Source organism: Lemur catta, unplaced genomic scaffold (genome assembly GCF_020740605.2).
Source record: "Lemur catta isolate mLemCat1 unplaced genomic scaffold, mLemCat1.pri scaffold_62_ctg1, whole genome shotgun sequence".
In the NCBI taxonomy this organism is placed as follows: Eukaryota; Metazoa; Chordata; class Mammalia; order Primates; family Lemuridae; genus Lemur; species Lemur catta.
The window spans coordinates 499,516-526,613 of NW_025423862.1; the positions used below are offsets into that span (position 1 = coordinate 499,516).

The 27,098-nt window shown below is 41.4% G+C and overlaps 1 protein-coding gene across 1 annotated transcript in view; it reads left to right on the forward strand.

The window, feature by feature from the left end:
- Positions 1-19,908, forward strand: part of LOC123629901 (protein NDNF-like) — a 46,980-nt gene extending 27,072 nt beyond the window's left edge. The window contains exons 2-6 of the mRNA XM_045539271.1: positions 4,492-4,680; positions 8,262-8,386; positions 14,663-14,841; positions 16,555-16,696; positions 19,819-19,908. Coding sequence (XP_045395227.1) covers positions 4,493-4,680; positions 8,262-8,386; positions 14,663-14,841; positions 16,555-16,662 — 600 coding nt within the window. The 5' untranslated portion in view covers position 4,492 and the 3' untranslated portion in view covers positions 16,663-16,696; positions 19,819-19,908. The remainder of the gene's footprint in view (positions 1-4,491; positions 4,681-8,261; positions 8,387-14,662; positions 14,842-16,554; positions 16,697-19,818) is intronic.
- Positions 19,909-27,098: the final 7,190 nt, after the last annotated feature.

A 27,098-nucleotide genomic window follows, 5' to 3' on the forward strand; every position in this document is an offset into this window, starting at 1 on the left:
TTCAGTTTAGTGTCCATGTGCTTGATTCATCAGAACATTTCAATCGAAACAAAGTTAATCTCCTCAGTAATAGGATAACACCACCTAGTTTTTCTGGGTTGTGAATAATTGTGCAACCAAATTGATTGATCTGCATAGTAAATATATTTGGAATTACCCTAGCAACTTGCTACTAGTGTTTGAACTAGAGCCTCAATACTGCAAAGATGTAAGATTTCTTGCTGTACAGACACATTTCCTGCACTACCCACCAGATGGCCAGGAAAAAAGAAGTAGTGCTGAAGGTGAAATTTGGATTAGTGTTATTTAATCTGAACATTAAATCTAAATATGCTCTGGATACCTGGAAATAGCAAAAAGAAATGAGAGGAAAAGTTATGCCATTAGAGGGCACTTTTGTAATCTTAGAGAGAAGTCTGTTCTTATAAACTGACTTAACTAAGACTTATGTTTAACAATGAATTTTCAGATGTTTATTTAAAGTGAGTAATTCTTAAACTAAATGTCTGAGAGAGAATATTTCATGGTAAGGGAAAAAAATCTATAAAATCTTAAAACTACGGTATAAACAATGTTTATGTAAAGGTTCAATTTTTGATCAGTGAATATAAGTTGTAAAAATATGCACAATGTATCTGCACAGTATTTTTGATCAACTATATTCATTGCGTATTTTAAATACATCGTGTTAAAAAAATTCTGCCTGTAACCTCATCAAATTGAACAGATGATTAATGCTTCCTAATATCCAAGTTTTTCCCCAATAGTAGTTGAATGTTATTATTAATAGAGAACATCTTGAAAACCATAAAGTGACAATATAAATTCTTGCATTTGGGGGCCATGCTAATTTTAAACACTTTTCTGAAAAATACCTGTTTTGTCCATAATTGGTGTGGCAATTAAGATGGTTAAAACTGTTTCAGAAACAAAAAGTGGGACCTGACAGAATTTTAGTTGGGGAAATACGATCTTTTGATGAAACAAAAGATCAAATTGAGTCTGTTCTCTATTGGTGGTAGTTTAAATGAAAATGTCTACCTGAGCCAATAAAGTAGGCCAACCAGTAAAATATGAAAGGAAAAGCTTAGTGTCAAGAACTGTGAAGAGTTTGAGATTTTATTCCACTTGCAAGCTAGTAAATGCCTGCCATAGTTTCATGGATGCTGGAAGAACGAACGCGACTCTGAGCCTTACTACTGGGAGCTGTAGCGGTAGGCGCAGCGCCATCATTCGCTGCACTGGCTCCCTGAGCCCCCACCCCCTGTCCAGCGCCCGTAGGATGATGCAGACAGGCCAGAGGGCACCAGCCCACGCAGGGGGGTTTGCTGCAGGAGAGAAGTTCTGAATTCAGGGAACCCAGATCTGGTTTTCATGGGTAGCAGTCAGGCCTGCCCTCTGCCCTGGAGGCTCTGCCTTCCGAGGCTGTTCACTCTACAAACATCCTGGGAAAGATAACGTGGAACAGAGGCAGCCAGCACTTCTGCTCCCAAGACAGGCAAAATCAAACACAGAGACCCCTGGAGAATTATCTCCTAACACTTACTCTGCAGAGTCCTATAATTTGAGATGTTTACTAATATTAAATTGCTAAGTAGCTGATGTAGAGAAATATAGAATAATCAGATTTACCATATTTTAAGTCACCCATAGTACATAGTTTATATTTTTTACATCATACGGTATTTAAGCCTTGGTTTGATTATATTTAATATGAGAAAAATGTAGCCCCCACATCACAGGGTTGTTGCCAGCGTTAGGTCAGATTATACATACCTATATGTAACACACTTAGAAGAGTGCCTGGCTTGCAGCATGTACACAGCAAAGTTTTATTAATATTGTTGTTATATCAAAATTCATCTTTTATAATTAGCTGAGAATGCTGGAAAAATTCCGATGGACCGTGCCTAGCGATGTCTCTGACTCTGGGCTGGCCTGCGTGTCCCAGGCAGCCCGAGACACTGGCCGCCCGTCCTGCTGAGCGGCACAGGCACAGGCACAGCTGGCAGCTCTGTGGGCAAGCACGGGCCTGGGGAGGTGACCTGCCCTCGAGTGGTGGCTCCGGGCGGAGGTGCCTGGCACCACACACTCGCATACTCCCCCGGCACGTTTGCTCTGCGTTCCCAACAAGGATGCAAAGCCACATCCTACCTGTGTCTAAAGAGACTTTTTTTCATTGTCTGGCCTCTTCTGCTCTCAGGAGGCCAGTATCAGGAATGGTACTACAAAGAGAAGTGACCTGAATGTGTTTTATTTTGCTAGAATCGTAAGTATTTCTGAACACAGGCAGCCTATCGAATGCTACTCAGATTTTCCATTTCTCTTAGCTCCAGGCAAAGGGGGAGCAGGAGTCGGGGCCGGGGGTAGTGATTGGAGGTCCTGTGGGTTCAGCAGACCATGTCCCTGTTTGGCCTTGATTTTGGTCCCTCCAGTCGTCTTTCGTAGACATGACCTTGGTCTCTTAGTGACTCGCCTGAGCTCCCACTCACAGCCCCAGCGCCCCGTGGGTTTCTCCTTGACAGTCATCTGGGGTTTGAGGGACAGATTATCTCAGGAAACCTCAGCAGCCTGGTCTGGTTCCTGAACTGCGGCTGGTGGGGAAGAGTCTGATACTCAGTCACAGAATCGTTTCTCGTTAGAGGTCACCTATCCACACCCGTACAGACTGGGGCCTGGGGTGGGTAAGTGAACAGATCCTACATCTAGTGAGGAACTGAAACTACGCGTCAAGTTTCTTAGCTCTCAGTTGAATTTTCTTTCCGTTGTAATAGAATTAAGAAATAACAGTGGCAAATAAAAACCTCTGTAAAAAATCGTTGGGCTGTCTTGAGAGATGTTAAAAAGGAGGCACGTTTTGGCTCTTCGGTCAGATCCACCTGGATTTGTGTCCTCTCTCTGCCTGCATGGCGAAGGTTTGTTCTTACACAGTGGCGGTGCCCACTTCACAGGGTCGCTGTGAGGACTGACGGGAGGAAGGCAGGGAGAGGAGCATTGTGCTTCGCGCCCGGCAGCTAAATCACTGCAGGTATTTTGTGTAGAAAGCTGCAGGACACGGGGCAGACAAAACACTCGGAAAAAAGAAGTTAAGTACTTTCTGAGCAAGCTCATGGTGCAAGAACTACTTCTCACATCCTCATTATAAAAAAGAAACAGTTTTTTTCTTTCAAACATATTTTTAGTTGTCCCGATCTATTTTTGATAACACTCAAAGAAAGATGAAATTAAAGTCCAATGATGTTTTAAGTAGAGATTTTTAATTATTCGTATCTGTAATGCTGTCTGTTTAAAAATAAAGCAAGCATTCACCTCATCTTGAATAATCACAGATGTTTGCATTTGGCTTTCCCACTATTTAAGGTACTTAAATGTGAAAACACTATATTTCTGTAATGCTTGAAATCCCTGATGTAGGTAGAGTGAAAAAGGTAAGGGAACACAATTCCTTACATGGCTCTTCCTGTGAGGAGAACTTGTACCGAATGATCCGGAAGGCACAGCCTTTCCCTGGCACCTGCCGTGCCAAGCGCCTGTGCACCTCAGTGTTGTTAGCACTGAGACACGTGGAAGCCAGCTTCTGACGACGTCCCTACGGCCATGTGCAGTAGGGTCATCCGTAATCACTTACAAGGTTGTGATGAAAGTCAGTGGCAAATGCCAAAATGCAGCTCAGTGAAAATGCTCTGCTAGAGGTTAAGACAAAGGGTCTAAATATATGACTTTCCAAAGATCTGACTTGATCTGCAAGTGGGAGCCAAGCTCGCGTTCTCGTGTTGTAGGTGTGTGTATGTCAGTGTTGTGTTGAAGAGTCTGGGACTCTGTGACATCCGGACATCAGCAAGCAACTCACCTTGTGATTTTGGATGAATTGCTTAACCTGTGAGGGAGCTGAACTTTATAATCTCTAAAAATCTCTGATACATGAAATTTGATCTTGGAATAAGCATAATCTATACATGTATAATCCTTAGTCCAGTTTTAAGGGAGAATAAAAACGACTGTACAGGGATAATTTTGTGGCTCTCAGGGGGTCTCTGTGACTCACGCTGAAGGCAGTGGCTCAGGTGTCAGGTGACTGCTGAGCAGTGGTGCCTGCCAGCCACCGCCAGGGCTTTTATAACAGCCGAGAGAACTCGCCCTAAGTGACCATTTCAGCGTAAGCTTTGACACATCGATGTAACATTATCCATTACTGTCCGTATAGGCTTCCGCCTCAGTGAAGTGAGGGTTTTCTCTGAATACCCAGGGAAGTTAAGGCACCAAGAATCCTTTCATTTCAGCATCTCTGTAATGTCTGAAATTCTGGCGAATTCATTCTCAACTTCGTAAAACAGTTTGAAGAAAAAGAATAGGAGAGTTGCCTTCAAGATCATGTGCATGTATTCAAAATATGTGATACGTCCCTAAGTTTCCATCAAAGCTCACATAATGTGAACGCTTTAGTGAGTTTTGCTTGCAGAACTAACCCAAGCGATCGCTTCTGCTGCCCAGGATGGCGCTGCTCCGCTGCTGTCTGCTGTGGCTCCTCCTGCCCGTCGGCTGCGGGACCCAGAAGTTGCCCACGCGAGACGAGGAGCTGTTCCAGATGCAGATCCGGGACAAGGCGTTTTTCCATGATTCGTCAGTCATTCCAGACGGGGCTGAAATCAGCAGTTATCTCTTTAGAGATACGCTTAAAAGGTATTCTCCCTGCAGTGCTTTCTTTATCAAAAATCTCATAAAGGATGCCTCCAAAAAAGAAAGTAACCTTTTAGACTTAGTTTAGGGAATTTGCAAATCAACCTATGAATGGCATTACTTATTTTCTCTAAGTAAAAAAAAAAAATGGCAATGCAACTTCTATTCATTAAATGGAGCTGTTTGGTTCTTGCTGATTGTGATCTCCTTTTGGGAAGAGGGGGCAATCCTTGCATTTCTTGCATTTTAGAATGATTATTTTCTTATTTTCAGGATAGTAGGAAATTTCTAAGAAGGCCCCTGTAGGACTAAGATGAAATTAATTGAATAGATGATTCTTCAAGGGTTTGCATTAAGTTTTATATGGATGATATTTCTTTGACAAATCTGATCAGATCCCGAGGGAATCAAACCAGTGATAAAAAGCTGGCATTGTTCATTTACCTTTATGCCAACATCAACAAATTGGGCTCGCATATGTTTCTGAATATTTTGAACTCTAAAAATTATATACCTCATATAAATTATTTACCTCATATAAATAAAATATGTCTTACAAACTAATTAAATAAAGTTATTTTGCAGTGCTCAAACCCCTCTCTACACTTGCAGAACACATGGTTGCTCTTTGGATAATTATATTTCAAACCCAATTTCTCCTTTTAACCTGGGGCACATTGGCATTCCAAAGGACTAAACTGTCTCACACAGTCAATAAGCCATTCTCCAAAGATTGAGGTATCCCCCACCATCGGGTCATCTTTCTATTTTGATCAAGAGTAAGGGAAGGTGACGCTTGGAATCCCTTCCACTTCTGGCCCAAGGATATCACCGTCTGGTCAGTCTGGACGATGCTCGGAGGTGAGTTTTCCTATTTTGACTGAAGTGAACTACTGTTTAGGTATCACTTCAGCACTGCCCGGGTGAAATCATTTATGTGAATGAATGCAATGGATCAGGAGCTGACTTGTCATGAGTCTTTAAAGGACATTCATGAGAGGGAGGCACAAAATGAAAGGATGATCACGTAGAAGGAACTTGCTGTCCTAGTCCTTGCTAAGACTCAAGTCTGCGCAAACAGGAAAGGGAACACAAAGCAGTCCTAGCACTTCAAGTTAACCTTTACTGTTAACTGAGTTCTCACTGAGTACATTTTGCTTTTCATATTATTTTGTCCCTTGAAATTTTTGAGTATGTCAGATCAAATCAAAATTTTTCTTTGGAAGTTACTTTCATTTCCCAAATGTACATGTGTACTGCTTGTTTTGCAGTGTTCTTTAAACACAGCATTCCATATTATATAATCATATCACTCAATCAAATCGTTTATCTCCTTTAGTTTTCCACTCCCTGAAAAGTTAAGTAAGTTTCGGTTCTAAAAGTTGTCTTAAAAATTACACTTTTTTTTTTAGGAGATTACTCTAGCTGCAGTGTGAAGAATCATTTAGAGATAGTGAAAGTAGATGTGTAGGAAACAGCTGTTCATTAATTCATTCAACAGATGTGTATTGGGATTGCCCTGCTCTCTTATAGCTGTCATTCTAGTTGGGGAAGATGGAAAAAAAAAAAGTAATATATAGCATGTCAGGTAGTGGTAAGTGGTTTGATGAAAAATGGAGTGAAAGGGAGCTTTGTGGGCTGGAAGTGTACCATACTTTACACCAGGGGTCAGGGTGGTTCTGTACAGGGTGGAGCTGGAGGAGAGAGCTGGGGAGGGGATGAGCGGGCAGGGTCCCTACCTGGAGGAGGAGGATCTCAGGTGAGAGGTGGGGGCAGGAGTCTGCGTGTTCCAAAGCGAGCAAGGCGCTGAGTGGAGGGGGGAGGAGAAGGGTTTAGATATTTGCTTGTAAGACATTGCAAGTTCTTATCCTGCAGGAAACAGGAAGCTCTTGGAGAGTTTTGAGCAAGGGGGTGTGGTGCGTTTGCCTTAGGTTCACTGGGACCCCTCCGCCTGCCTGGAGGGGGGAATAAACTGGAGGGGGGTGGAAGCAGGAAGCTCAGTCAGGAGGCTGCTGCAGTGCCCAGGCAAGAGGTGGTGGCTCATATCAGGTGGTACCAGGTGGAGCAGGACAAAGAGCCAGATTCTGGGTATATTTTCAAAGTGCAGCCAAAGGTGTCTGCTCGTTCATAGTGTGTTAGCAGAAGAGAAAGTTGACAGTGACCCTGTTTGTCCTACATGACTGCAAGGGTGGCATGGTCATTTGCTGAGAAGGGACAGACTGCAAGAGAAGCCAATTTGGGGGAAATAATCTGAAATTTGGGTTAGATATCTTCAGTGTGAAATTGCCTTAACATCTAAGTGAAGATGGCAAGAAGATAGTTGTAACTGGAATTTTTAGGCAAGAGTTCAGGCTGAGGTTTTAAATTTGGGGGTGATTAACGTACCAGAGGTTAAGGCCACGAGCCTGGTGAGTTCACCCAGGAAGAGAGCACAGGTGAATGAGGGATGCTCCGAGCACAGGCCCATGGTGCATGCCAGGAGTTGGAGTTTGGGAAGGTGAGAGACTGCCAGCAGGGGAGACTGCAGGCGTGGATGGCTGTAGTGGTCAGTTTGGAGAGCGTGGTGGTCTCAGATACGGAGAGAGCAGAGAGAGAAGAGGTGCCCAGGAGGTTCAATCTATAGGAGGCAAAACCTCCTTTTCTTTACCATGGAATCAGTGAGCAACTCCGGGCTTGCTAGAACTAAAATCACCATTTCCTCATTTGCAAGATTATAGGCTTTGAAATACAATTAAGTGAAATTATCTAAGTCACTTGGAGTAAGAATATACAGTCTTAATATTTTTATAGATAAGCAATATTTCATGCATTTTAAAAAGTCTTTTGAGAGATCACAAAGTCCGAGGAGAAAGCATAGAGCAGAATATTTTGAATTTTTTAAATTTTAAAAAATCATCAACTTATTAATTCAACAGAAAATCCTGGTGATAGAGAAGTGACAGACAAATGTATCTTTCCACTGACTGACACAGTGGTCTTTACTTTTTAAAAATATTTCTCAGATGGTGATTAGATATTGCTATTGAAAAAGATACGGAATAGCAAAGCTGTGAATAAAAGTCACTAATGTAAAAATGTGAATACAATGTTGTTTTGCCAGAGATCAACGTACATTTCAGAACTAGGTTGCTGTGAAGATGGTGTTTCGAAATAGTTGGGACTATGTCAGAGCAGCCTCAGTGTAACGTGCAAATTTATCACCAAAATTATGGAAAACACAGCAATAAACCTGGAAATTTCCTTGATAGTGGCTTACTTTGCAATGGCAGGGCCTATGTTAAGTAACAGCCAGACACTGGTGAGGGTTGATTTTTAAGTCAAAATGCTTTTGGTTCAGTGTTTTTTGCTTATTTCACACTGTGTTTGCTGGTGAGAAGTCTGGCTGCGGAGCCCTGAGCTGCCAGACTTGCACAGTTAGTGCCGTACGTATCACGTTTTGTGCCAAGCAGGAAGTTTCAGTGTCTATGAAATGGAAATAAAATGAAATTTTATGAAAATGAAAACCAAATGATTTTTCCACTAACTCTGGATTGTAAATGTTAGAAAGAATTGCCGTGGTCTGAATGGAGTTCGCTTTCCCACAGGTATTTCTTTGTGGTTGAAGAAGACAACACCCCGCTGTCGGTCACGGTGACACCCTGCGACGTGCCCTTGGAGTGGAAGCTGAGCCTGCAGGAGCTGCCCGAGGAGACGAGCGGAGAGGGCTCAGGTACACGGCAGCGCAGATCGGCCCAGACCCTGAAGGGATGGTTAAAAGGCTTGTGAAACATACACCTTCTGGTAATAAGAAAAACCAGCACAGGTGCCCAGGTGAAGCCGGAGATTTTTTTTTTTTTTTTTTTGAGACAGAGTCTCACTTTGTTGCCTGGGCTAGAGTGAGTGCCGTGGCGTCAGCTTCGCTCACAGCAACCTCAGACTCCTGGGCTCAAGCAATCCTCCTGCCTCAGCCTCCCGAGTAGCTGGGACTACAGGCATGTGCCACCATGCCCGGATAATTTTTTTTCTATATATATTTTAGTTGGCCAGATAATTTCTTTCTATTTTTAGTAGAGACGGGGTCTCACTCTTGCTGGTCTCAAACTCCTGACCTCAAGCGATCCTCCTGCTTCAGCCTCCCAGAGTGCTAGGATTACAGGCGTGAGCCACCACGCCCGGCCTGGGATTAAATCTTGTTTGTGTATCATTTTGTCCGGTTAGCCATCACCCTTGACACTGGGCCGTGATTTTTTAACCTTGAACCATTGATACTCAAATTTTTTCCAGTTGTTTTTATAATTGGCTCTCCTGTTTTTCAAAACTCTGTTTATATTGAACTTTATACTTTAAAATATAGACATTTTAACATTTTATCTCTGAGTACTTCAGTATGCATCTCTTAAAAATAAGAACACCGCCCTACATAACCAAATCATTATCATAATTAATATGACTGGTAATCATTCTTAACATTGTCTGATATTCTGTCATATTCAAATTTTAACAGCTGCCCCCGCAATGTCCTTGGAAGATGGTTTGTCTGAAGCAGAGTTTGGTCCAGGACATGCAGTGTGTCTGGGTGCTGTGTCCTGAGTCTCTTTGGCTCCAGGGCGCCCTCTTTCTCTTTTCTCCATGGCCCTGACTTGTTGGAGAGACCAGGCCGGTTGTTCAGAGAATGTTCTCTCTTTGGAATTCTCATCATTTCTTCTTCCTAGTGCATTCAGTTTATTCCTCTGGTTCTTGCAATTCTTGAAATAGAGTTTAGGTCCAAAGGCTTGAAGATCAAAGCAAACACTTGGCTAGAAATCATCACAGGTGACATGTTCTCATCTTGCATCTCCTCAGTGGTCATGGAATAGCTGGTTTTCCCTACACCTGAGGCCAATATTGAGCACCAGGTTCTGATTCTTCACTGTAAAGTTACATTTTTCCCTCTGTAACTGAGTCTAGGGTCTAACTACTAATTTGTAGTTCATACATGGGGCAGGAAGAAGCATGATAAATCCTCTGCCAACAGGTGTGACCATAATTACTGGCATTGTTTACTGGTGTGATCATTTTCTTTGGACTAGTCGGGAGTAGGGCCACTTGGTTCCTTTTCAGGAAACTAATTAATCATTAAATTCCCGAGACTAGATTTTTTTTAAGTGTTCTGACTGGGTATCAATTTCAAGACCAATTTTCTTAAACTTCCTAGGTGTTGGTGTTGGAGTTAGCATAGCATAAGATTGTGAGAACAGCCTGAGATTGCGTCCTACTTTTGGAGTTAAGCAACAGAACCTCTTAGTCCCAGTTTTCTCATCTATAACATACTTCCTAATTTATGGAGTTTTGTGTCTACAGGGCAGTTAGCTCACGTAGTCAGTCTACCATATACATTGGTTATCAAGGGCAGTCCAATTAGGTACTGTTATATTTACAAATGTTATTATATGTTCAAAGTAAACTGAGCATTTGATGGTGAGATCATCAAACACTATCTATCTAGAACTTTTACTTAGTTAGCTGTATCTATGAATTTTATCTTCTAAAAAACACTCCAAGTGTATATATGTGTAGTTACTGAGTTATTAATTATGCATGGAGTGTGCTAATTGATTTTCATATGAGTTACTAGGAAACCTATGTCTTTGCTAAAAGTATTAAGACCTTTAAGAGTATAGTAATAACATTTAATATGACCAGTGGCAATATGGATTATTCTAAGTTTAAGCTGTAAGGCATTTTTATTATTAATATGTTTCTGTGGCGAAAAGCCAAACTTTTGGCCGGGCACGGTGGCTCATGCCTGTAATCCTAGCACTCTGGGCAGCCCAGGTGGGTGGATTGTTTGAGCTCAGGAGTTCGAGACCAGCCTGAGCAAGAGCGAGACTCTGTCTCTACTAAAAATAGAAAGACATTACCTGGACAACTTAAAATATATGGAAAAAATTAGCCGGGCATGGTGGTGCATGCCTGTAGTCTCAGCTACTCGGGAGGCTGAGGCAGGAGGATCACTTGAGCCCAGGAGTTTGAGGTTGCTGTGAGCTAGGCTGACGCCACGGCACTCACTCTAGCCTGGGCAACAGAGTGAGACTCTGTCTAAAAAAAAAAAAAGAAAAGCCAAGCTTTTGTTGCTTAGAAAGATGCATAGAAACTTTAAATGACACTGAATATTAGTTGCATTTATAGTTATTGAAGTCATCCTAAAAATGCATGTTGTAATGCAGAGTTCTTTCTTTAGTGACAGAGACTTTTTTTCACTTATCTAAGTAGTTCTCGAACCAAAGCCATGTTGACAACAACAGTCAGTTACACAGAACATAGAGATGGAGTCACAAGGAGGCCATATGTTCGTGTTGAGCACACGCATGAGTTAAGCAAAGTGCTAACATCTTTTTCAAGCACTAGCTCACTGCTCTTTTTGTATGAGGGGATTCATGTTTGGAAAAGTAGCTAAAAGGAAAAATATCTCTGCATATACAAGGCAGCAAAGATCCTCCACAAAGCCCTCATAACAACTAGCAACCCAGCTTTGTAGAGATTTGTTTTTAGCACAAGTTCTCTGATGCCCTGAGCTGACACTGTTGGTTTGCCTTTCTTGCACTGGATTTTATAGCTCTCTCGTAAGTTTGCATTAAAGAGTAATCTGCAACTCTTCCTCCTCTCTAATCTGTCTTGCTCATTGATTTAAAGGCTAAGTACTTTCAGATGAGATAGTTTTTTAATGACACATGGTTGACATCAGAGTGTAATTGTGGCTTGTCTCAATGTATGCTTTGTTCTTAAGCAAATTTCATCTCTGTCTTATTTGCTCTGTTGAATTCCCAGGGGGCAGCTACGTCATGCCTCCCTGGAATAGTGCTTGCAATTTCCCTGTGCGATGCTGTCTGTGTTGACCCTCATCTTTTAATGTTGTCTGTGTATTTTGCTAGCTGGCAAGCTTCCTAGATACAAAACGAATTATTATACTTAAGATACTTAAATTGGATTAACTCAGAACTTGGAGAAAGGTAAGGTGCAGGAAAGGAGGCAGCCAGATGTTAGAAAATTAGATAACTTGAGACTACATATATACCCAGTGAAGTTTCAGGTGCACACATTTTAATTAGAATTCCTTTCTGTTTGCTTAACATTAAAAGCATTTCCCCGTGTCTTTCAAAACACTTAAAAGCATGGCTGAGTCCTGTGACATCATATTTTATTGTGTGGACGTGCCATAATTTACACAGGAATTTTAAAATTTTGGACATTTCTTTCCCCTGAGGTTTTTTTTTTTTTGGCCATAAAATGATCATGTACAACCATATTATTGAGTAGTTAGAATAAATTTTTTTCTGGTATAAATTGCTCTTTAAAAAAATTTTTTTTGCTCATGTATTTTACTGTTCATGAAAATTAAAAAAGTATTTTATAAACTTTACAATAAAGATAGCCTGGTATATGGAATTCTTGAGCAGGAAAGAGACCTTGTTTGATAGGTAAGGAAGTTCGGCCCCCTGAGGTCACCCAGTGGCCCCGAAGTCACAGTTAGTGGGAGGCAGAGTGACACTGTTAATAGGAAAATGAATAATTTCTTTGCACAAAAAGTTTTGTTTTGGACACTACAACCTTGTGGTTTTTTTTTTTTTTTTTTTTGGTAAAATACTTTGCAGGCATTAAAATACTTGCAAAGGTTTGCCTCTGATTATGTATGTGTTCACTGAGAATCTGAAGTTGAGTAATGCAAGTCTCAGCTTAACTTTTGGGCCATCACCTTATAATCTGTAATAAAAATAACGTGTATGTTCGTCCAGTGTTTTATAGGCTACAAATTACCTCCATAAATATTCTTCCTAAAATTACGTTAAAATGAATAAATAAATAAAACAGATTTACAGCACTAAAACCAGAAAAGGTTAAGATGCTGACTGATTCTTCCTCCCTCCCCACTCCCCAGCTCTGCCTTTTGGGGAGCAGGGAAGGTAAAAACTCTGGTGTCTGTTTAAACTAAATACCAGGCAGTATTTAGGTAAATTGCATCCTGTGAAGGATGTGTTGTTCATCAGCTGTTGGGGGCCAGGGCAGAGGGGGAGCTGCTTGGCGGTGCCGGGAGAGGAACAGGAACCGGTGTTCACTGAGCTCGTGCATCATGTCAGCTTAGTTCCTACCGCCCTGCGGGTCAGCCCTGATCATCCCTGTGTCCAGCTGTGGCGTCCACGCCTGGGAGGTTTCAGTCAGTTCCCCAGAGTAGCCCAGATTTAAACCTCAGAGTCTGGCCAGGCGCCGTGGCTCACGCTGTAATCCCAGCACTCTGGGAGGCCGAGGCAGGAGGATCACTTGAGGTCAGGAGTTCGAGACCAGCCTGAGCAAGAGCAAGACCCCGTCTCTACCAAAAATAGAAAGAAATGGTCTGGACAACTAAAAATATATAGAAAAAAATCAGCCGGGCATGGTGTCACATGCCTGTAGTCCCAGCTACTCGGGAGGCTGAGGCAGGAGGATCGCTTGAGGTCAGGAGTTCGAGACCAGCCTGAGCAACAGACACTATCTCTGCTAAAAATAGAAAATAATTAGCTGGGTGTGGTGGTGCTGGCCTGTAGTCCCAGCTACTGGGGTGGTGCCGAGGCAGGAGGATCGCTTGAGCCCAGGAGTTTGAGGTAAAATATATGTAACACAAAATTTACCGTTGTGACAATTTTTAAGTTTATAGTACATTAGGTATATTCACATTGCTGTACAACTATTACCACTGTCCCTCTCCAGAATTTTTCATCATCCCCAAATCAAACTTTGCACCCATGTTAGATGACTGAGTTTGGGCCAGTGATGTTTAGGTAGGAGTGTCACGTATCACTGTAGGAAGTGTCCTGTCCTTGTCCCACTGCCGGCTCCTCGCTGACTGCAGGGCAGAGGGGGTGGCTGGAGCTTGAGGAGCTACATTGGGCCAGAAGGTGCCACCCTAAGGATGACAGTAGAGCAAGCGAGAACGAGCTTGGGGCCCTAATTACTGCCCTCGAGCCGGCAGCTACCTCTGGTCTAAACTTGTTTAAGTCGCTGTGATTTTCAGTTCTGTTGCAGCCACCTCTATTTCTAACAAAAACGTCTCTTCACTCAAGTTTATCCGTAGTAAATTTACTTCTTCCACAGTTGGAAGTGACACCACTAGAACCTCAGATTCCAGTGATGGTAACCGCCTGTCAAAATGATGAATGACTGCAGAAATTGCATTTTCAGCCCTTGTCACCCTTGTCATTTTTAGACTACAGCATCTATATTTTTAGTTTGTTTTTTCACTGATCCTATATCTCTTCCCCTTATTTTAGTTGCCCTTTTCCCATAACATTACAACTATCTTGACAATTTACAACAAAAAATACATTGAAGAAAAAAAAAGAAGGAGGGGAGGGAGGCTGGGAGAAATGGTCTTTATTCCAGATAGCCATTGTCCTCCTGAAAATCTGAGGTTCCTTTTTTTTTTTTTTGAGACAGAGTCTCGCTTTGTTGCCCGGGCTAGAGTGAGTGCCGTGGCATCAGCCTAGCTCACAGCAACCTCAAACTCCTGGGCTCAAGCAATCCTCCTGCCTCAGCCTCCTGAGTAGCTGGGACTACAGGCATGTGCCACCATGCCCAGCTAATTTTTTCTATATATATTTTTAGCTGTCCATATAATTTCTTTCTATTTTTAGTAGAGACGGGGTCTCGCTCTTGCTCAGGCTGATCTCAAACTCCCGACCTCGAGCGATCCTCCCGCCTCGGCCTCCCAGAGTGCTAGGATGACAGGCATGAGCCACCGTGCCCGGCCAAGGTTCCATTATTAATGGAGAAAAGGAGGGTACACATTGGGGCATCCCTAATGATCTCTGAAACGTGTGTAAGGGCTGAAAATGAGAAGAAGAACACCAAACAAACAAAAAAGAGACACAGAAAGTCGTGCATGAGCTTTGAAGTGAGTTGGCAAGTAGGATTAATAACTGTGCTTTTACCAGGGGCCACAGAAATGCGCCAGACCAACTTCCGATGTCTAATCCGGAATCCTGTGTTCCCACAGTGGCATCGCCAAAGCGTGGAGTGGGGTGTATTTTGGCGAAGGTTCCGGCCCCGTGGTGCTGGACGAAGTGCGCTGCACGGGGAACGAGCTCTCCGTCGAGCAGTGTGCGAGGAGCTCCTGGGGACAGCACGACTGTGCCCACGGAGAGGACGCGGGAGTATCCTGCACCCCCGTCACAGGCAAGGACTTGGCCCCATTCGTGCGCGGACCCCTGCCCCGGCACCGCTGGGGCTTGCCCCGGCGCCCCTCACCCTCAGTTTAGATGGTATCACCACGTGGGCACACACATCAATCCCCCAAATCAAACTAAAAAAAAAAAAAAATGAACACAAATCGTATATCAAAATACTATCTCCTTATTCACAGATATTTCTGAATTGTGCAATTTAAGGCTCTACAGTCCTGTAAAACTTGATCAGGACACGAGACTTTGTTGCAATGTAGGGTTCAGTAATGAAATCAGTGTGCAGTGATAAATTTCAGGCAGTAGATGTAAAGATTACGTCTTTAGTCCATTCGGCTGTTACCTTGGCTTGACTCTCAGAAGGTGTTTAAAGCTGGTAAAACCGTAGTGATGCGATTGCTGACGAAAGCACACTATTAAAGAAACCAATTAGCTTTGCTCAGTTTTTAGACTATTCCAGATTGTAGCACAACTGTGGAAACATGTCAGGGGGTAGGAGAAGGGCGTGTCTGAGTGCAGACTGGTGTGTGTGTGTGTGTGTGTGTGTGTGTGTGTGATTACATGTTGGGGGTGAGAAGAAGGAAATGAACAGTCAAGAGAAGTTGAGTTATCACAAATCCATTGTTTTTATGGCAAAAAGAACTTGAATAAAATTTTTTTGTTTAAATCTTTCTTTAATAAAAATTAAAAAAATAACTTCTTGGAGCCTACAAAATACTAAATTTATATTTTTATTGACAATTCTCTACATGCCTTTGTTTTTATTAGCAGATTAACACATTGGTAGTCAATAAAAATAGATAATTTATGCCAGATTTTAAACCAGAGCACATGATCTTCTTGAGTCACAATTTCCCCCTCTTTCAAATGAAGATAGCCTTGTAGCGTTGCTGTGATGGTCCGATGAGGTAATACTCATCGCGTGCCTTGCAGACAGTGCAGTGTTATGTTCGTAAATGGTTCTGTTGCTAAGAGACCTTTATTTGCTTTAAATGATCCCAGAGATTCATGAGAAGTCTGACTTTTACCCAAGATTATATATATGTTTGATGGGAGGACTATTTGGATTATTTGGGATGGAAAATGGCTTTTAAATCTACATTTTTAAAATTTAAATTTATTGTCCTGTGTATCTGCTTCGAAGCTCTTTTAATTATTCAGTTAATAAGATTCCAATTCAGATCTGTGTCATCAATAAAAGAACAAAGGCAAGATGTGCGTTCCAGTGTTTATGACTCATGGACGCCTAAGGAATAATAAATGCATTGACCCGACAGACTGTCCTTTATCCAGAATAGTTTCTTCTGTCGTCTTATTTTAATATTTTTTATTTGCAGTTGAAATTTTGAACCATCTCCAAGTTAATATGTGTTCTTACTTTTTACATTTAAATGGCCCATGCTGCTTAGATTTCAAAGACTAATGTTATAGGAAACATCACAAATATTACTTAGTCCAGAAAAATTTAAATAGATACTTCGGAATTATATCAGGATATATTTTTCTACTCAGAGGACAGGAGTACACATAGAAAGGGACACTGTCACACTTCAGCATCGATACAGTAACCCCAGGTCACCGAGCACAGATGTGATACAAGTTTAACAAGAGGCCTGGAGCTGCTGATAGTTCTCATGAAATGACAGCATTGTTTTGCCTGTTTTTGAGCGTTGATTTGCTTAGTCTCTGTGTCTCCTTCTCATCACAGATGGGGCCATCAGACTCGCAGGGGGCAAAGGCAGCCACGAGGGCCGCTTGGAGGTGTATCACCAGGGACAGTGGGGCTCTGTCTCTGACGACGGCTGGACGGTGCTGAACACATATGTGGTTTGTCGGCAGCTGGGATTTAAGTAAGGCTCACTGGGATGAGGCAGCTGAATGCCAGATTCTGTCTTTAAAAATATTATTGTGTAATCTCTATTGGAATTTCTTTCTTTTTTTTATTTTATTTATTTATTTATTTATATTTTTTTGAGACAGAGTCTCACTCTGTCACCCTGGCTAGAGTGAGTGCCATGGCGTCAGACTCGCTCACAGCAACCTCAAACTCCTGGGCTCAGTCGATCCTCCTGCCTCAGCCTCCAGAGTAGCTGGGACTACAGGCATGCGCCACCATGCCCGGCTAATTTTTTCTATATATATTTTTAGCTGTCCAGATAATTTCTTTCTATTTTTAGTAGAGACGGGGTCTCACTCTTGCTCAGGCTGGTATCAAAGTCCTGACCTCGAGCGATCCTCCCGCCTGGGCCTCCCAGAGTGCTAGGATTGCAGGCGTGAGCCACCGCACCCGGCCTGGAATTTCTATAATACTACAAATGCATATTCGCTATCATCTCTCTGCCTATGTAGGGAAGCACAACAATAAAAGCCATAACAGTTTGTAAGGTGATGGGTGATCATGTCTTGCTGTTTGTCTCATTCACCTTTCCCGCCACCACCCCTCGTCTTGAACAATTGGTTGAAGCCAGGGTGACTTCTAGGTCTCTCTGTGTCTCTTCCAGCAAGACTTTGCTCGATTTTATTCTCACGCTCCAATACTGTTGCATGTCATTAGTTTCGACATCGTCGTGTCTAATGTTGCAGAGACGTCCGGTGTCAAATGCTTTCGTGTTTCATTATTCCCTTTCTCAGAATGTGATGGTGATTCTCACTTTTATTTGAGAAAAACAGCCCTCTTGTTATGAGACGCCCTCTAGAACTCGCCTTTGCCCTCACTCACGTAAAAGCCAAGTGTCACCCTGGGGACGTTCATCCCCTGCCACACACAGTGCATTCCAGAGCAGACCCAAGTTTGTCCCCGTAACCGCAAATGATGCCTTTCCGTTAAATATTGAATGAACGCCCATTCTTTCTTGTTTTTCGTGTCTCTGTGTCATGCTTGAAGGAATTGTTTGAAGCTTGAAGAAAATTGGCAACATTGTTTCATTGCAGCTTCAGATAGAGCTATTTGCAAATATTCATTCCATCTTAAAAATATGCCTTCATTCAAGCTAGGTAAAGCTGTGTTTAAATGTATATTTTAAAATTTATAAAAGTAACATAAAACAGAGAAAGTTTGGAAAAGAAAGAAAATTTTAAAAAATCCATAATGTTTTATTCTTACACCATCATTATTATAATTTGTGTGTATGACTTTATATCAGTGCTAGTAGTGGACATGTAATTTTTATATCCATATTTTTTACCATTATATTGCTATGTAGTCATAATTTTTAATAACAATATCCATAGAAGGTTCATACCATAACTTATTGAATATTTAGTTTAGTTTAATTTTGCCTGTTACAATAATGCTATCAGGAAGATATAAATGCATGTAATTGTGCCATGTCTTGAATATTCTTGGGCAGAGCGCTTATTGGGTAAAGGGCTATGACGTAACAGCCAAATAAATACAGTGTATTGACATTTAATTAATGAGAATTACTTAATATGTGTCATTTTAAGTAAATCTCTATTAGACTGTTAACTATACTCCAATTTCATAGATTTAGAGAGTCATAAATCCTATTGTTTACTATTTATATCCACATTTTTTCCTTATTAATGAAAACGAATGACATTGATTTTTTTTCTCCATATTTTATTTAGTTTCATAAATCCATTCGGTTTTTCTTGCATACACAGTAGTATACAAACTTACTGATTCTAAAAATGTTCTCAATAATGTGTGTTAGAAGTTTTAAGTGATTGTTTTGGATGGTAGTAAAAGCATGTGCTACATTTACTTGTAGTTTAGGGAGGAATTTTTGAAAAATAATTTTTGGGGGCATGAGAAAAGGATAAACTTTTTAGGTTTCTTTGTACAAATGCAATCCCAAAGTAAAATGACTTCCTGTTGTATGTTATATGGTTGATAAGGACAGATGATAATCAGATTGGGGCATTTCATGTAAGAATGGTGAAAAATGATAGCAATGGGACATTTAGGTGAATTACTTTTCTAGTTAAGGCCTAATTAGCAAATAGGAAAAAAAGCCTTAGAACGGTCTATTAAATGTTTCATTGTTTTAATTTAGTAAAATGTTCTTTAATAAATGCTTGTATAGAAAGAAATTAAGAAAACTCATGCCAGGGAGAAAGATCTCTTTGTATTCTTAGCACAGAAATAATAAGAACATGAATTGAGGGAGATGATGGACATAAAACTTATGAGTAAGAGTTGGATTTCATAGACTGTTCAAACTGAAAGATACCTAAAATATCCTTAAACTCAGTGATTTCTGGAGGTTTGGATTTTATGGGACAAAAGAAAACAAAATTGGGGGAGAATGAAAGGATTGTAGACTAAATTACCATTTTTATTTTGTAGATCTTTCCTATTCTGCAACGTATATATTTGTTATAACATATTTAGTTTTTTGGTAGTGCAATGTTACAAATAAAGTCAGCTGGAATGCAAATATAATTTATAAAAAGTTGGGTTTCTATAATCTTATGAAAAGCCAAGAACATTGTCATTCTGATATTAATGGGCCGAAATCCAAATTTCATCACGGATTAGGAACAGTGCCTGAGTCATCCCTGAACTAATCCGCACTTTTCCTAGCGGAGAAGAGGTCAGTTAGCAGAGAAGTCTGGAGAAGCAGATGGAATCAGTGAGCTCAGGTGGCCAACACGAGCTCCGTGTTCTCACCGTCTGGTCCACACTGTGACTTCTATGGTCAGGAATTTGAGGGTTTTCCTCTTTGTCTGCATTCTCTTTGATGGGCGGGTTACATTGCAGACAAAACACAAGAATGAATGGGGAAAGAGGTTTAGTTATTCATTAGTTACCCAGTGAAATAATAGAAAATTTTTAAGATGACCAACATGTGTGATGGAGCAAACATAGCTCTTAGAACTTTGTCCCCAAGGTAGGAAAGGAACAAATACTTACCCTCTGAAGTCATGACACTTCATGAGGTTGTTTTATGTGTGGTGGTTCCTTGAAGCCAGCAGTCTACCAGCCATGTTTGTTTTATTGTCACAGATACGGCAAACAAACCTCCGCAAACCACTTCCCAGAAAGCATGGGTCCCATATGGCTGGACGATGTCACCTGCTCCGGAAAGGAAACCAGTTTCCTCGACTGTTCCAGGAAGCCCTGGGGGCGGCATGACTGTGGCCATCGCAAGGACGTTGGAGTCGCCTGCTACCCTGGCAGCGAGGGACACAGACTTTCTCTGGGTGAGGACTGGCCTGGCTCTCGGTATCCCTAATTCAGTGGCTGCTGCACCTCCACCTGCTGCTCCAGAATGTGCAATGGTGCTTTTGGGGGGGTCTATTTCCCACAACTGTCTAATTGTCAGTCAATTTTATGCAGAGAAAAAACAATCTTTTGAGTCTCTCCACCAACTATGAAATGTCTACCCCTAAATTGGGTTTCTTTACTTAGAAGCTGAAGTTTCTAAAATGTTTAGGATCACATGTATCCGAGGTATGGACTAAAGAAGCTGCAATATCCATCCCCCTACTCCTTGGTCCCCTGCTCTGGTTTTTATTTACTTTGAATTCTAATGAACTATGTGAGACAGGATTAAAAAAAAAGAAATTCCATCTCCTCACCGCCACCCCAGCTCTGCCCTGCATCTAAGGATTCAGTTGTTGTCCCTGGCCAGCCATTGCTCTCTCGAGATTGTCAGGGGGCTTCTAAGTGGATTCCTTGCAGTTAATAGCCCACCCATCTTTCTAGGATGCTCTTGTATTCCAGAAACCCATCAGGGACCTTTGCTACTCCCAAATTATAATTTTTTTTTAGCTTTGTAGTTGGATCAAAGGCCACTAACTCCTCTAACAGTCTTGCAATAATTCTGGATACAGAACCTTTTATGGGCAAAGAACAGTTAAACATTCTTGACAGATTCTCAATGTCTGACAAGTAGGGGAGAATAAATACCCCTGAAAAATACAGAAGGAGGCATTTGGAAGACTTTCCAGAAATGCTCTTGTAGCTCTGTTATGTACCTACACATGCATCCATGTGTGTGTGTGTGTGTGTGTGTGTGTGAGTGTGTGAGTGTGAGTGTGTGTGTGTGAGTGTGTGTGAGTGGATGTTAAAATGTCATAGGTAGCCTTTTAGCCTCAGAATTGAACCAGCCCCTTCTTGTATCCATTTGTTTTGGGACCGTGAAGCTGAAATCTTCACATTATAAAGTAACAAAACTTGTTGATTCCCACAGCATTAAGCATATTGCATACTTTAAGTTCGTCAAAGTGGATGGTTATTCCTCGTTGTACTCTGAACGGTGAGATTGTGGTGACTCACTGCACTAATCTAGCATTATATCAAGTAGAAATACACGTTTTTATTCTATCCCTTGCGGGTTAGAGTTCCAATTTTCTTTCTTTGTATTTGTTCTCCTTGTCCCTTGCTCTATTCTTCTTTTGATCCCCCCAGGATTATGTGATAAATGATTGCGTGTGGCTGGGGAGAAGGAAGCTGTTTGCTAGAAATGGACCCTCTCGACCCCAGAGAGGAAGTATTAGGGTCTTGGGGTGACAGCTCAGATGTGCTCTGTCACCACATCTGGTGACAGAATACCGTGTAATCTGAGTTCTCTGCAGGCCTGTGTTGTTAACTACATCGGAGGGTTAGGACAACTGACCTTTCCAGTTCACCTGAAACTCTTTTTAATTCTAGAACTCTAAAAGTATTTTTTAAAAATTTAAAAAGCGGAAGGTGATAATGATTAATAAAATATGTGATCACTATTATGAATCTCTTTGGTTCTATTCTAATCTCAGTAATGTGTCTATTAACTCAAGTCATTTGTCCAAAGAACATTATGTCTTTGGACATATCCTTTGAGGAAATATCCTTTGAGGAAATGATCATATGACCATTTATTCAGTCAAATAGATCGTTACTTTCCCACTTACTAAAAAATACTTTATATTGAAAAGATAAGCCTAGAGAAGGAGATCGTGGTTTACTGATACAAATAACAGCATTTAAGAAACAGTAGAGGCTGGGCGCGGTGGCTCACGCCTGTAATCCTAGCACTCTGGGCAGCCCAGGTGGGTGGATCGTTTGAGCTCAGGAGTTCGAGACCAGCCTGAGCAAGAGCGAGACTCCGTCTCTACTAAAACATAGAAAGAAATTATACAGACAGTCAAAACTATATATAGAAAAATTATCCGGGCATGGTGGTGCATGCCTGTAGTCCCAGCTACTCAGGAGGCTGAGGCAGGAGAATCGCTTGAGCCCAGGAGTCTGAGGTTGCTGTGAGTGAGGCTGACGCCACGGCACTCACTCTAGCCCGGGCAACAGAGTGAGACTCTGTCTCAAAAAAAAAAAAAGAAAAAAGAAAAAAGAAACAGTAGAGGTTTTTACTACTTACTTTTACTTCTGCACTTGAACTTTAAATGTGAATGCAACTCTTCTCAAAATTAGCTTTAGCCCATTTAGCACACTCTTTTCCGTCTGCAGTAGGTGGAATACTCAAAAGTAAAATTCTAAGCCAGTAAAAGTAGTTCTGGTAAGAATACAGTTAGCGCCTGTGTGAGTGAGAGGCAATTTCTGGGGGGTAAATACGTGGACTTCTCACTTTATTTATTTTTTATTTTTATTTATTTATTTATTTTTAAGACAGAGTCTCACTCTGTTGCCTGGGCTAGAGTGAGTGCTGTGGCGTCAGCCTAGCTTACAGCAGCCTCAAACTCCTGGGCTCAAGCGATCCTCCTGCCTCAGCCTCCCGAGTAGCTGGGACTACAGGCATGTGTCACCATGCCTGGCTAATTTTTTCTATATATATTTTTAGTTGTCCAGATAATTTATTTCTATTGTTTTAGTAGAGACGGGGTCTCGCTCTTGCTCAGGCTGGTCTTGAACTCCTGACCTTGAGCGATCCACCCGCCTCGGCCTCCCAGAGTGCTAGGATTACAGGTGTGAGCCACTGCGCCCGGCCGGACTTCTCACTTTAACGTGACACAGATTCTAAACTTCAGAGTGTTAAGCCCTAGCAAAGATTTCTTTCCCAGTGAGGTTGCCTCTCACTCAGTTTTACAGTATAAAATTAGACTTTTAATTTGTAGTTATGCTATATTTTGTCTTTTTTCTAAGAGATAGTATTATTTTCCAAAAATAGTGTATTATATCAATGTTACAGGAAAAATTAAAGAAAACTTCTAGAAATCAATTTGAGATATATAATTAAAGATACTGTATACCCAGAGATTGTTTAGCTTTCCCAAATATTTTATATTAAGATTTTGTAAAGGCCAGGCACAGTGGCTCACACCTGTAATCCTAGCACTCTGGGAGGCCGAGGTGGGAGGATCGCTTGAGCTCAGGAGTTCGAGACCAGCCTGAGCAAGAGCGAGACCCCATCTCTACTAAAAATAGAAAGAAATGATCTGGACAGCTAAAAATATATATGGAAAAAAATTAGCCGGGCATGGTGGCGCATGCCGGTAGTCCCAGCTACTCGGGAGGCTGAGGCAGGAGGATCGCTTGAGCCCAGGAGTTTGAGTCTCTCATGCTTCATGCTTGTTTCAGCAGTTCTAATGCTCTCGAATGGCGGCCTAGGTTTTCCTCTCCGACTGGTGTATGGAGAAAACAAGAAGGAGGGATGCATGGAGGTTTTTATCCATGGCCAGTGGGGAACCATCTGCGACGATGGATGGAGTGACAAGGACGCAGCTGTGGTCTGTCGGCAGCTTGGCTTTAAGTAAGGAAAGCTTCGTTGTTTGTGGTGGTTACTGGTGCCCATTTCTGACTTTTTTGTGCTTGTTCTAATGAGTTACTTCTTATCTAAAATTCGTTTATATTATTCAGCTGAAAATACTGGCAGCATGTTGATTTGATTCAGAATTATAACAAAGTAACAGGTAGAGTCTATGCAAATTTTTCTATCATGAGAAACCTTATGTCACGTAAGATACAATATTTGATACAATGCAAATGCAAATTTGATCCAATGACCATTTATTATTATTTAATATCATTAAATGAGTTTTACACAAAAAAGATTTAATTCTAAGAGAAACTTTAGAAGCATCTTTTTGGGCACAGGAATCTTCCATCACTAAACATTTCTATTTTTTTCTTTTTTTAAAGTTAAATTATTTACTTATTTTTAGTTAAAAATTTTTTTTTTCAGACAGTCTCACTTTCTCACCCTGGGTACAGTGCCGTGGCATCAGCCTAGCTCACAGCAACCTCAGATTCCTGGGCTCAAGTGATCCTCCTGCCTCAGCCTCCCGAGTAGCTGGGACGACAGGCATATGCCACCATGCCCAGCTAATTTTTTCTGCATATTTTTAGCTGTCCAGATCATTTCTTTCTATTTTTTTAGTAGAGACGGGGTCTTGGTCTCACTCTTGCTCAGGTTGGTCTTGAACTCCTGACCTTGAGCAATCCTTCTGCCTCGGCCTCCCAGAGTGCTAGGATTACAGGCTAGGGTTTTTTTTTTTTTTTGACAGTCATGAAATAAATGGTTTTTAGCACATGCAGAGGCTAATTTTAATATGCAAAAATTAGAGAACGTGGAACGGGGGCACAGGCTGTGATTTGCTCAGACGCGTGATGGACTGACTCTCCGTGTGCCTAAGAAGGCTCTGTTTGCAGGGGCCCCGCCAGAGCACGAGGCGTGGCTTACTTTGGGGAAGGAGCAGGACCCATCCACGTGGACAACGTGAAGTGCACAGGACATGAGAGGTCCTTGGCTGACTGCATCAAGCAGGACATCGGAAGACACAACTGCCGCCACAGCGAGGATGCGGGCATTATTTGCGATTATTCTGGCAAGAAAGCGTCAGGTAACAGTAAGAAAGGTGAGCCGCCTTCTGGGGCCCTAAGCAAGCCACGGGATGATGACCCCCACCTCGTTACTCCAAGGAGGGCTTTGGTGACGTAAGTCCCGTGCAGCAAGAACGTATGCAGTCAGTGCCTGCTCCTGGTGGTAGTATTTAGAGCAGTGGTTCTTGGCAAACTTGCCCAGGTGGGGCTTGCAGAGAGAGCATGCTCAGGGCTAGGAGCGGATTTCCAGAAACTGTGATCCCTGGGATCACCCCCTTTGTACATTCTTAACGGTTCCTATATTCCCTTCTTTGGATGAAATAAAGCTGTCCTTGAAGATCCAGAATTGATATTTCCGTCTTAAAAAGGAAAGCAATGGAAATAGAGAGATGAATCCAACAAAGGCACTTCTTCACTCTTATTTTATTCTGTTATATTTTTTTTTTATTTTATTTTTTGAGACAGGGTCTCTCTCTCTGTCACCCAAGCCGGAGTGCAGTGCTGTGATCACAGCTCACTGCAACCTCCAAGTTCTGGGCTTACACGATCCTTCCATGTGAATCTCTCAAAGTCACTGGGATTACAGGTGTGCACCACCACGCCCTACTAATTTTTTTAAAATAATTTTTTGTAAGGATAAGGTCTTGCTACATTTGCTGAAAAGAACAGTCATCTCTTTGTCTGCATTGAAAGTTCATATTTTTGTGCCATTGGCTTTTGTTAAGATCAGGTACATCTAAGTATTTGAGTATTATTCTTTTCTAAAACCTTTTAATAACTGCCAAAGACAGTGCAATAAATGAATGCAATAAATGAATTGGATGTTGGTTTTTTTTTTACGTTTAAAAACATTTTTTTCTTTTAAGCATTTTAGAGCATTCTGGATGTTGTTAATATGATTCTTCACTATCTGAGGAGCTTTTGAGTGTAGACAGAACATTGACAACTCCTTGTGCTTTATTTTTTTACATATACATATACATACACATAGGAATTGGTAAGACAGTTTTCTCTACATTCTGATTATTAAGTTCCCTTCAATAATTTAAACTACACTTACAAATTGAATATAACTGATTCTTTGGATTATGTCAAATCCCTGAAGTAGTTATAAAATATAAAAATTCAATAACTGTGAAATATTTTACTACACTTCTATGTAAACCTATTCTAAAAGATGAGCTACCGTAGGTTTGTTTCTTCATTGTTTATGTGTTTGTTTTTATGCCTTTCTGGAGTTGTGGCAATACTTATTTTGACTCCTTTCCATGGTTATAACAATGTTGCCAGACCTCAAGTAAAAAGATTTCTTGCTACACTAGCTAGATTACAGAAACTGGCTCAGGAACCGATTGATTTGATATTCACACTCTTGACTGGTGACTTCTATAAGGTGATTCAAACTCAAGTCATTGGTCATTGGTCATCTGATGGGGTCCTTTTATAAATGAACTTCATTTTGCTTTTTATTTATTTTTTATAACAGTTTGTGGGTTTAAATACATTTTATTCTCTTGCAATCTGGTGCTTTGTCTCAGAGTGATGTCAACTTCAGGTTTTGCTTGCTCACTGTTACATCATTCCTTTTCTTGGCATCATATACATTTAGCCAACTTGGAGCACTATTGGAAACTTATGTTTTTTTTCTAATATCCTATAATATGCAGTGTCATCTAGAGGACTCATATTCTAAGAGCTGAAGTTACAATTTGACAGCATGCCTCTGAGATCATTTGGCAAATTAGTCATCTTGGCACACATTGTCGGACCTCTTTCTCCATCAAGAAATAACGACTGCTAATTCCCCACTGGGCTCTCCTCTACCTGAGTATCATGGGGGACCATTAGTCCCCATGAGGTCTCGTGTTCTTGGCAAGATGCCCACCCTTCTGTCCTTACGCAAATGGAAAGACAGTGCGTATCTGTGCCTGATCCACACGTACTTAACCAAAGAAGCAAAGTACCTCTATATACATTCTCTTGCTTTCTAAAATTATTTTAAAAATTGGTCATATCTGTTAGATTTGCCCTTCTTTTTTACACCACCTTGCATGTCATTTTCATTGAACTCTTTTTTGTATGTTCCTGACAGAAGTCTGTTACCTGGGGAAGTTTGACTGTATTACCCATCAATACAGTTGACCACTTAAATTGGCTTAGCAAACCCTTTTCATACGTTAATACCCCGAGTAAACGTAAATTCAGATCGGAATTCTAGCCTGGGAATGTTTGCTCCTTTGAGTTACATATTCATCTGTGGCTTGGAACAGTGGTGTATTTGGAAAGTGAGTCATTTAGACCCTTACTGCCTTTGCCATTCTCTTATTTTGTTTGACATTCCTGAACTCCGGGACAGCTTCTATAGTTGGCAGCAGGACACGACCAGGACAAGGCACTAGACGGGGTCACACGACTCAGAAGCCCTAAAACCCCTTGGAGCTAAAACCTCATAAAATTTCCCATGTGTTTGCAACTTGCTACCATTTGGTCGAATGAGGACACTTTTTATCTTCATTATAGGAAAAGTTATC